Source organism: Bombina bombina, chromosome 1 (genome assembly GCF_027579735.1).
Source record: "Bombina bombina isolate aBomBom1 chromosome 1, aBomBom1.pri, whole genome shotgun sequence".
NCBI lineage: Eukaryota > Metazoa > Chordata > Amphibia > Anura > Bombinatoridae > Bombina > Bombina bombina.
The window spans coordinates 1511924190-1511937050 of NC_069499.1; the positions used below are offsets into that span (position 1 = coordinate 1511924190).

Below are 12861 nucleotides of genomic sequence, written 5' to 3' on the forward strand. Positions count from 1 at the left end.
AGAAAATTGGCAAATCTATATAAAAATAAATCACAAATGTTTTGACTTATAAAGACACCCTATAAAATGCTTTTTATTATAACTGTTGTTAAGGGAAATAAAATTACTTATCCAATAACCATTCTAAAGATGAAGGTTCCCTCCATTAGATCACATCCATCATGCCCCCCACACAATATTCATTAATATTAATATATATTATAGAACTTGCATCAGACTCATTGTCATTTTAAACAGATGGATACCCAAGCCAAATTTGTTGTTTAAACAAAGAAAATCAAAGAGAACATGCTTATATAATAAGAAGAACTGATTCTGAAGCTTGTGAACAAAAGTATTACAATTTAATGTATCATACAAACAACAAACATGCTTTAAAAAAGTGAGATTATCCTATGTTGTCAAGGCAAATTCCCCCATATTAACTGATTTTAAAGGGTAAAAGCCTCTGAACTTGCGTTTGGTTTGAATATCTGGATAGTAGTTGTAGATTTTTTTTAGCTGAGTTGCCCAAAATCATTGTTACACATGTAAATGGTGGAAGAACTGATAAAAATGTGGAACTACATAGTTACTTGATAATAACCGTTATTTTATAACGTCTGTACTACAACCAGCACTGCAGCAGCATAATAATAATATGCATATGATATAATAAATTACAATTAATTTAATTTAATTGATTGCCAGGCACAGACACTGGTCTTATCTTGTGCACAATTCTTGCAGAAGCTGAAGTTCAGAACATAGACTGTAGACAGTTGAATCGATCTACTTCCAGACCAGACCATAACACGTATGTTCACTTCACACGTCTGTGACACAAACAAGAAGAAGATGGCAACAAGAATTATCTCTCTGGTGTCTGGTGATGGTCAGGTCAGCCTATAATTCGGATGATGGTGAGGCAGCGGCTAAAGGCAGATGATTGATCATCACATCAGATCCAGATGATGACTGACTACATTTCAGATATTTTTAGTCTGACTCCTGCCGACCCCTGTGCTGAGCCTGTCCTGAGTGTAAGTTACTAGTAAAGTATTGGCACTACTGCAGCTGAGCTAGCTAGTAATCTAACTTCCCTCACGCTGACCAGTGACCAGTCTCCCTCCTAGGCTCAGTCTGACAGCTCACGACTGAGTACTGACCTGCTGTCACTGACTATTTATAGGCACCTATCAATGACACGCCCCTACACGCCCCTAATTTTGAAGAGCGCGGGCGGCATAGACTGCATGCTGTGGATCATGTGGGCACTGCCACCCAACCCCAACCCTGCTGCTGTTAAAAAAAATAATAATAGTTTTTTATAAAACTCTCTCCCCGCCGGCGGGGAGTTTAAAAAAATTTAAGTGGTGTGTGTGCAATTAAAAATTACACTTGCGCTGCCCGCACGGTCTGATAAACCTCAAAACTGGACAAAATGACTATTAATAAAGAAACAACGAGACAGGGAAAAAAACATAAAATAACGGTACTGTCCCTTTCAAAATGGGACGTATGGTCAGCCTAGTTATTTGGTCATAACAAGGGGCGTTATGCATGGTGGCAAAAGAACACAGCGTTCCAAGACAAACACTTGCTAGCCACAGTAAAATTTGGTGGATGTTCCATCATGCTGTGGGGCTGTGTGGCCAGTGACGGTACTGGGAATCTTGTTAAAGTTAAGGGTCACATGGATTCCACTCAGCATCAGCAGATACTTGAGAATAATGTTGAGAAATCAGTCACAAAGTTAAAGTTACGCCGGGGCTGGATATTTCAACAGGACAAAGACCCAAAACACTGCTCAAAATCTACTCTGGCATTTATGCAGAGGAACAAGTACAATGTTTTGAAATGGCCATCCCAGTCCCCAGACCTGAATATCATTGAAAATCTGTGGCGTGATTTGAAGCAGGCTGTCTATGCTCGGCAACCATCAAACCTAACTGAACTGGAGATATTTTGCAAGGAGGAATGGTCCAAAATGCCTTTAACCAGAATCCAGACACTCATTACAGGCTATAGGAAGTGTCTAGAGGCTGTTATTTCTGCTAAAGAGGCTGTACTAAATATTGATGCAATATTTCTGTTGGGGTGCCCAAATTTATGCACCTGTCTAATTTCGTTTGGATGCATATTGCACATTTTCTGTTAATCCAATAAACCTCATTTCATTGCTGAAATATTACTGTGTCCTTCAGTTATTTGATAAATCAAAATGAAATTGCTGATCCAAACACCCAATTATTTATAAATTAAAATCATGGAAATTGTCAGGGGTGCTTAAACTTTTCCTGGTACTTGCTGCGATCCTGGGTGATGCTGCCCTGCACTGGGCCGGGGAGGGGGTGCTGTTGACCACTGTTACTATGGGTTAAGTTCTGGCTCATGTACAAAACACTTTACTTGTTCCATTGCAAAGATGAGCCATAGGAAACCACAGAAATAGTGTACAGTGGAGAAGAGATAGAACGTAATGGTGCTATGCAGTCACTGCCAATAAGAACCCGCAATGCTGCGTGATGAAAAAGGAGAATGGGAGAGCCGAGAGCGCTAAACCTTTACACTGGTTGTCGTTGAGGCTTTACCACTTTTTGTCCAACAGCGCTACTGAGTTGCGCATCTGACTCGGCTTAGCTCGCTCCACATGAATCTTTTTATTCAGAATGTGTAGTTATCTATGCCGAGTCAGAAAGTGCCACTCAGTATCACAACTGGACAAAAAGTGGTAAAGAGTCTGTACCGATGATGTGAAGCTGATCTGCTGGCAGGGACTCTGGCTGAATGTAGCAGGGCCTGCAGCCAGGGTGAGCTTGGAGCCCACAGCCCCCCGGGTACTTACCGCTATGGTTGTTGTCCTGCTCCTAGGTGCTACCAGTGCTGCTGCCCTGGCCAGGGGAGATAGGTTCAGCCAGTTCTATGCCGTTGCGCTGCCATGAACCAATTAATGCTGAGCTGAATATGGGAGCAACTCAGTAGCGCGCTGATCAAAAAAAAATTAAAAATCTTAACCAGTCAGTGTGAAGCTGATCTGCTGGCGGGAACGCTGTGACGTGTGTGAATGTGTGAGTGTGTAAATGTAGCAGGGATGAGCTTAAAAGCGTGCACTTAAGTTAACTTGTTACTGTTCCCACTTCCCTCTCTTATTCACAGGACATTGGGCATGATAACACATCATGTGGCTTATTTATGAACTGCAGCATAACTAAAATGATGAAATTTAAAAAAAAAAAAATTAAACTAAATGATGATGAGCCTGTCAGTCTGCCGTGGCACACCTGTGGATCTCTCACGGCACGCTGGTTGAAAATCACTGAGATACAGAATGTGAGGATCCCTCTCACAGAGGGAGGACCTGACAGCACAAGGATATCCACAGGACACACAACTCCAACTTCTGTTCTTACAGGAGCTCCAATATTTGACATCAATGCTAATAACGACACAGGAAATACCTTACACCTCCCTTAACCCCTTTACAGCCAAAGAGAGTGTAGCAATGAGATGCAGTCCTAAATGGCAGCCAATTAGTTATTTTTTAAAGTACCTTATTGCTTCAAAACACCAGAAGCTAAAGAGTAAACAATTAATTTCCCAGAATCCCAAAATATGTTTTGTTGGCGTGTGCACTAGACGGGTGTGAGACCAGACAAGCAATGGTCAGAAACTACGCCTGAAAAAAGAAAAAAAAAAAAAAGTCTCTTACCACATTTTTGTTTAATGACTAAACATTTCTCTATTATTTCCTGAGAATTTCCACAGCTGAGAAAGAGCACTGGAAACCTTATTCTGACCAGATCTTTGTAAATGTAAAACAATGCTGAGAGCAGGTTAGACACAAAAAGCCCCTCAGGATTCAATACAGCAGCAGAAACAGTTCAGAAACTAGCAAGAAAAAATAGATGTGTTATATGTGTGTGTGTGTGTGTGTGTTATATTTGTGAGTGTGAGTGTGTTCCTATGGTGTAAGTATTTGCATGTGCATTTTGAGTTTCAATATTTAATGCATTTTAGAAGTATTACTGATATCAAATTAAGAAAATAAATGTGTTCAGAGCGCCTCAAATGGGCTAGGTGTTGTACAGTGCATGATATCAAGTTATCATCTTTTTACCGCTAAAATGTACACAACAGTAGTTAGAATTAAAGCTGAACTTAAAGGAATGGTGGACTTTAAACTGGGTTTCCCATTAAAGTATGAAAAATTGATCATTTATGTTTATTTTTGTACCAAAAATTGCTGTTTTTGTTACACCCCAACCCATTCAAGTGGGCTGAGCTTATAATTGTATCACTTTCTGTACACACAAATGCAACCTTATCTGATCTCTCTTCTGCTGGATATGCTTACATTGCTTTCCTATAGTCAATATCTAAGTATTTTCATTGTATGTGCGGATATTACAAGCATAAAAGCTATTTCAAATTCTAACACATAGGTAAAGTTGTTATTTATCTGTAATAGAGGGCTGCAACACCTCCTCTGTCAGCTAAGGGGATACTATGCTAACTTGGCAGTAGTACACTCATGTAGAGCAACCCCCCAGATCTGTGCACACACATTTATATATTGGCTTTACTGTATGATATTTTAATCATACTAATAACTAGTAATGATTCACTTTGATGGCAAAGAACTGGGTCAGAGCTACATTGTGTGTACAGAACCTAAGTACAGATGTATAGCCATTAGTTTATAGCATGTGCAAAGAATTCCTCATTACAAGGAAAAATATTTTCAGTGTCCCTAAAGGCTGCTCATCTGAAGAATTCCTATAAAATGTTGTAAAATAAACTATTTAATTGCAAAAAAACAAATATATAGTGGGGCATTTTTTTTTAAAAAAAAAAGATTATTTTCTTGGGATGACTACAGAAATAGCTGGGACTGGTCTAAATATAAAGAAAACTAACGAACACATTATGCTGGGTGTTATACAGAAGGACTTGATATTGTCTGCCTACAGACAGCAGTAGTTGCCGGTCAGTTCTGCATTCCCCTGCATGCTCTACTGAACTGGTATTAGATGCTGAGGACTCTGATATGTTTGCATTGTGGTGCACTATAAGGGATATGTTTTTGACATAACCCTAATATAAAAGAGTTAATCTTTTCCCTAAAAGATGGCCCCAAGTGTAGACATTATAACAGGCAATACAACAAAATGAGCAAATAGTGGGTACAGCCTTAGACAAACATAGAATTGAATGTATAGTATTTAACCTTTGATATTTTTGGTAGTAGTTAACTATTACAGTATTGGGGAAAAGTAAGTTTTTCTGTCCCATACAAGTTTTTTTCAGTTATTCATATAGCTTTATTTTTTTATTATTTATTGATCCCAACTAGGCAGATATCAGTAACACTACATGACAGACACAACTCATAATCACACTTGAGAATTACAGATAGATTAGAACACAAAAAAAATGTCAAAGACTATACATGTAATGTAGTTGTGTAGATAGATATAATATACAGACAAGTATTTAGACAGACCAATATATAGATAGATAGACAGACAAATATATAGATAAAACACACAAAAAATCATATATAGACAGACATACATGGAATGGATAAGACAGATAGATATTAGTGACCCATATGGCCTCACACATACAGTGTGCCAGTGCTGCCCTCACTCAGTGTGCCAGTACTGCCCTCACACAGTGTGCCAGTGCTGCCCTCACACATACAGTGTGCCACCCTCACACATACACAGTGCCACCCTCACACATACACAGTGCCACCCTCACACATACACAGTGCAGCCCTCACACATACACAGTGCAGCCCTCACACATACACAGTGCAGCCCTCACACATACACAGTGCCAGTGCAGCCCTCACACATACACAGTGCCAGTGCAGCCCTCACACATACACAGTGCCAGTGCTGCCCTCACACATACACAGTGCCAGTGCTGCCCTCACACATACACAGTGCCAGTGCTGCCCTCACACAGACAGTGTGCCAGTGCTGCCCTCACACAGACAGTGTGCCAGTGCTGCCCTCACACATACACAGTGCCACCCTCACACATACACAGTGCCAGTGCATCCCTCACACATAAACAGTGCATCCCTCACACATACACAGTGCCAGTGCTGCCCTCACACATACACAGTGCCAGTGCTGCCCTCACACATACACAGTGCTGCCCTCACACATACACAGTGCCAGTGCTGCCCTCACACATACAGTGTGCCAGTGCCACCCTCACACATTCAAAGTGCCAGTGCCGCCCTCACACATACACAGTGCCGCCCTCACACATACACAGTGCTGCCCTCACACATACACAGTGCCAGTGCTGCCCTCACACATACAGTGCCAGTGCTGCCCTCACACATACACAGTGCCAGTGCCACCCTCACACATACACAGTGCCACCCTCACACATACACAGTGCCACCCTCACACATACACAGTGCCACCCTCACACATACACAGTGCTGCCCTCACACATACACAGTGCCAGTGCTGCCCTCACACATACACAGTGCCAGTGCTGCCCTCACACATACAGTGCCAGTGCTGCCCTCACACATACACAGTGCCAGTGCTGCCCTCACACATACACAGTGCTGCCCTCACACATACACAGTGCCAGTGCTGCCCTCACACATACACAGTGCCAGTGCTGCCCTCACACATACACAGTGCCAGTGCTGCCCTCACACATACACAGTGCCAGTACTGCCCTCACACATACACAGTGCCAGTGCTGCCCTCACACATACAGTGCCAGTGCTGCCCTCACACATACACAGTGCCAGTGCTGCCCTCACACATACAGTGCCACCCTCACACATACACAGTGCCAGTGCTGCCCTCACACATACACAGTGCTGCCCTCACACATACACAGTGCCGCCCTCACACATACACAGTGCCGCCCTCACACATACACAGTGCCACCCTCACACATACACAGTGCCACCCTCACACATACACAGTGCCAGTGCTGCCCTCACACATACACAGTGCTACCCTCACACATACACAGTGCCACTCACCTATTCAGGTTGGTCACCCTCTTCTTGTAGCTCCGTGTGGTCTCATGGCGGGTGAGCAGTAGTTCTTCGGCTGGGAGCGTAGTGTGGGGGACTCGGTATAGTGGGTGAGACAAGAGTCTGTGCAGTTTGCTGCCCTCGGTGGTCCTGTCCTGCACCGCCCCTGCAGCAGTAACGCTGCCCTCGCTGGGAGGGGGCGCTCTGCAATTACAACGACGGCTGATTCTGAGCCAGAGCTCCGGCCACAAATGGAAATAAACGTCCGCAGCCAGAAGGGCAGACAGCACGGAGAGCAGCAGCAGTCGGTCCCGGCGTAATATCCACATTGTCTCCGGAAGAGTGAGAGGCTGGGTCACCAGACAGTGACAAGGGCACAGAATAAGGATGAGGGGCAGGTGTGGTGGAACTATATCGTGCAGGGGGGTAAGGGAGGGTGGTAGATTCGTAAAGGGGCAGGTACAGGCGGAGGCAGGTGCAGATACAGGTAGGGTTACCAGGTGTCTGGTATCTGACCGGACAGTCCGGTTTATCAATCAGATGCCCGGTAAAACTTATAGGAAATAAAGGACACCTAAATGTCCAGTTTTTAAGCAGACACCTGCTTTTTATTCCCCCTTTGCGCTTCATCCAGTGGCGAATACAAATCCTCATGTTTTCTTCTCTACACGAGACTGTGCCCCTCCCCTTTTGGAGACCTCCTGTTAAACTTCACAGGTTCCCGGTTGCTGAGGGGGTGGGGCATCTGGAGAGAAGAGAACGGAGTGAAGCATCTGCTTATTTAGTGTCCAGACTCTCACTGACAGAAGAGCTCTCCCTTACTGTGTGCTGTCAATTTTCTTTATTCTGGTGATGGCTGTATGATGCAGATGTGCAACCATCTCTGGCAGTCTACACCAGAATTTATATTGTTTTAAAAGATAGATAATCCCTTTATTACCCATTCCCCAGTTTTGCATAACCACCCCATTTATATTAATACATGTTTAACCTCTGTGATTACCTTTATATCTAAGTCTCTGCAGACTGCCTCCTTAACTCAGTGCTTTTGACAGACATGCAGTTTAGCCAATCAGTGCAGACTCCTAAGTAACTCCAGGGGAGTGAGCACAAAGTTATCTATATGACACACATGAACTAGTACTGTCTAACTGTGAAAAACTTTCAAAATGCTCTGAGCTAAGAGGCGGTTTGCAACTGTTTAGAAATCAGTTTCCTAGCTAGGTTTAGCTTTTCAAAAATACCACCAAGGGAACAAAGCAAATTTAATGATAAAAGTCAATTGGAAAGTTGTTTAAAATTTCATGCCCTATCTGAATCATGAAAGTTTAATTTTGACTAGACTGTCCCTTTAAACAGTGTCTTTTCTATACATTTTTAATGATATTTTTTGTTTTCCTACAAAAGGTATACCACAGCGTGACTCCAGTGATAATTTAAATTATTCCAGTATACAGCTCTTCCTATTGGCTGTTAAAAAGTATTCAGAAAGAATAAAAAGGATCTGGAACAGCAAGGATAGAGTTCTAGACACACCAGATGATCTTAATACAATAAATATTTATTTACACAATTAAACTTCCATATACTACTCGACTAATTAATAAGTGACCGGTCACTATAAAAACCTCATATATATTTAAAATATACTCGCAAAGATATGTTGGTACTCTGTCTCAATGTGTAAGTTAAAACAATAACGTATTCATAGAAACTTGTTTAAAAAACAGTAGTCCATATGTAAAACAGAATAACAACGTGTGGAAAAACAAAAGTCTCTAAGAAGCCACTTGGATAGAATATTTGATCCTGATGCTACTGCGTCTAAACCAACCTGTTTGGCAGTGTGTCTAAAATCAAAAACTTCTCCTCTCCACAGACCTGACAGCTCGTCCGTTTATTACCTGCTCATCAGGACTCCCACTCTTTGCAGATGAAGAAGAGAAGAAATATACGTGTGTTTCTTACATTTAAAAGGTTCTTACATCGATCCTCACCTGGATTCTCCGTGTAGAGTAGCCATTTGGACGCTATTGAGACGCTTCCGCGTCACGTGTAAGTCTTTGGCCAATGGCTGCTTCCAAACAACGGCTCTGTGAGGTTAGCAGCTAGTCAGCTTGGAGTACCTGTTCGGGTGCTTCCGCGTTACGTGTGACAATCTAGCTAATAGCCGCTCTCCAAAATCGATTTCCAGACCCTTTTTATTCTTTCTGAGCCTTAAAAAAATAATATATATATATATATATATATATATTAGACATACACACATATATATTAGCACATTTATCTGTGTGAGTATATATATATATATATATATATATATATATATATATATATATATATATATATATATATAGTGCATTGGAATTGTGTATAAAGCCAGAGAGGATCATTCTTAGATGCATAGTTAAAGCAGGAATGTTACAGTCAGAAAGGCATCACATTGCAGTGTTAGGACCAGTCAACATTGGGACACCTTTTAAGTTGGTGACTGGCTTAAGCAAAATATGTCAATATTGTGTGACTAAGATCCCAATTTTAAGATATGAGCTTAGGTGATTTTTTGCAATATTTAAAATGTTTTGATAATATAGAAGGGGATGTGCGGCAATATTCTATTTTGTATTTATATATATATATATATATATATATATATATATATATATATATATATATATATATATATATATATATATATATATATATATATATATATAGGTATCCAAAACACCAGATCTCGCCCACAGAGGAAAACTGCCTGGGTGCAATTTTACAAAGAATAATAGCCAAAAAAAATGCACTCTCAGGACTTTCACAATCAAGTTACTTTTATTCCTGTAACGTTTTCGGAGGTCTTGCCTCCTTCATCAGCATAGTTAAATTACAATCAAAACATCTTTTAAATAGTGACATACTCACTCAAAACCACTTCAAACAATTTCACTCACTGGCGCCAAAACCTCGGTGTTGGACCGCATACTGCGTTCCAAATGCGCTATGTGCCGGAAGCTGTGCGCCACTGCACTTCCGGTTGTCAAATTTTAGCCTATAATCACTCGGCATAAAAAAAAACAACAAACTAACAGCAAAAGAAAATTTTGTGATGTGTTAAGTGTTGTTAGTAGAATTAGACTTAATGGTACTGTGCAAGACAAGTGTACATATAAAGTGAATAATCTGCATAACGGCCGCCCATCGTCATGGCAACCCAAAAACAATAAACCCCTGTCATAATGCAGGGACAAAATACTTTATCTAACGATCTTCAAGGATGTATCACAGAGTATGATATTGTAGGTAATACGACCTGCTAGATCACATATACACCTATTGTCTATAAATAAAATAGGAGATAAGTTAAACTTGGGATCTGCTTGTCAGTGAAGCAAGGTAATGCGCTGCGATGTACAAGCCGCACTATATCACATTGTGTAGCGAACACTAGGCTAGCTTACATCATGTCTTCTTGTTTTAAATACCAAGTGTTGAGTGTCATATTATATTATTTTACTGTGATGTAATGTCCTCAGTGTGTGTATAACTGCAACATTTATGTTCCAACCATATGTTTGTGTTTTCCCTGTTATCACAGACTGATCGAATGCATGTCACTCACTCAATTGGGCAATGAAAAGGAAATATCTCTATATGGTACCCCCATATTTTTGTTTTTTGAAGGAAATGCCTATATATTACACATACACACACATATATATGCACATTTATCTATGTGTGTGTGTATATATATATATATATATATATATATATATATATATATATATATATATATATATATATATATGTGTGTCTATATGTATGTCTAGATACATGTGTCAGCAGAGTTACACATATACTGACTGTTTACTGCTGACACATGAGCATACTGATAGATGGATGTTATTGGGAGAAGGGGAGGCACTGAGAGAGGCTGCTGTGTTCTGAGTGCTGAGCGGTCAATGTGCCTCCCTGGGGGTAGATGGGTGTATGTGATAGCTCTCCCCTGTATACTGATAGTGAGCTCTGTGCTTGTATATGAGTGTGGAGTGCCTAGGGCAAGGGGCACAGTAAGTGGGTGGGACAATCGAGGAGCATAAGAAGCCGGCAGCTCCCCCCATCCTTGCCAATGTGTAGGCAGACAAAAGAAGTAAGCAGGGATAGGGGAGAGATAGGGATAGGACTAGGGGAGAGACTAGAAAGTGAGATAGGGATATTAGGGGTTTACCAGGGCAGCAGGATCAGTTCACAGCTTATATAAAAAAGGTAGGTATAGAACTACATTCTTCATCAAATTAGAATTCCATCTATAACCCATCTCCACTCTTAGTGGAGTGCGGGGGGTGCCCTAGTGGTAGATATACAATAATATCTCAAAAAAGAAAAAAAAACTATTTGGCACACACTTAAACACATAGGTAAATCCACAAAAGGGGAGCCAAAATAATAAAACAACTTTTACTTGCAAATATTAAAATACAGAATATCCAACATGGGATAAGTAAATATACAAAGGTTGGTGCAGAATGGGGCTTATCAGACTATCTCTCAGTAAACATTTGCTTGCAATTATTGTAAAAAAGGTCTGGGCTTGCAGTGACTGAGGATTAGCCAAAATTACCAGTATAGTACTCACAGAGAGGGTACAAGTAAAGTCTAATAATAGACATGAAAAAAAGAGGACGAATCCAGATGAATAGCCAGTGCAATAGATTTTATGATTGGTGTGTGTGAAAATGTTTTGCTACCAGTGTTTTTGGTGTGCTTTCTTCTATGGAGGTTAAATGTTCTCTTACCCTATCCTTGAGGGTGCGGGTGGTGATGCCTACATATTGGAAACCACATTCTTTGCATGTGATTAAGTAAACAATGAACGTAGAGGTACAACTGATTCTATTTTTAATGTGATAAGTGTCGCCTGTTTGAGTTGAAGTAAAGATTGTACTGGGGTTAGTGTAGTCACAGCTTTTGCAGCGGACATGTCCGCACCGGTAAAAACCTGCTGATGGTGTGAGCCAGTTAGTGCGAGAGTCAGTTTTCTTGTGAAATTTTTTCTTTACTAAATCAACCAGATTTGTAGCCTTCTTCGCGGCAAATTTGACTATATTGTCCATTTTATGTTTGAGAATTGTGTCTCCATTGAGAACTGGTAGATACTTCTTGATAATTCTACAGATTTGATAGAATTGGCCACTATATTTTGTAGTGAAATATATCGGGTCTTTATCATTTGTTTTGTTCAGTTGTATTTGATCTTGGTTGGTTGGGGTAATTTGTGTGTTTAGTTTGGATCTTTGATATGTGTTCCTCTCTGTGTTGTTTAATAGCATTTGTCTATCCATTTTAGCTACCTTAGTCATTATTTTCTTGAGTGATGACTTATGATAGCCTCTTGCTGTTAATTTATCTGTTAGAATTTTGGCTTCTTTGTAATAGGTTTGTAGTGTTGAGCAGTTTCTGCGTAATCAGAGAAACTGTCCTTTGGGTATCCCCTTTCGCATATGAGGTGCATGGCAGGAGTCTGCTCTAAGAATGGTATTTCTCGCTAAGGGTTTGCTGTAATTGGAGATGAGGATATTGTCATTTTCGTCATGATACAAGTGTAGATCTAGATACTCGATCTCTTTGTCATGTGCTTTGTGTGTGAAAGTTAAATTAAGATTGTTCTGATTTAAATATTGAATGTATCTTGGGAGAGTTGTATTTTCTTGGTCATTGTAAATTAGGATCAGATCATCGATGTATCTGCCATATGTGATAATGTTCTTGTTGAGATGACAGTTACCCCCAAAGATGTGGCAGGCTTTGAAGTAACCCATATACAAATTAGCATATGAGGGGGCAAACTTTGCCCCCATGGCTGT

General features: G+C 40.7%; 1 protein-coding gene across 1 annotated transcript in view; it reads right to left on the reverse strand.

The window, feature by feature from the left end:
• The window catches only part of FAM20A (FAM20A golgi associated secretory pathway pseudokinase), a 190421-nt gene extending 182777 nt beyond the window's left edge, over window positions 1-7644 (reverse strand). The window contains exon 1 of the mRNA XM_053708155.1: window positions 7010-7644. Coding sequence (XP_053564130.1) covers window positions 7010-7332 — 323 coding nt within the window. The 5' untranslated portion in view covers window positions 7333-7644. The remainder of the gene's footprint in view (window positions 1-7009) is intronic.
• Between the last annotated feature and the right edge of the window lie 5217 nt (window positions 7645-12861).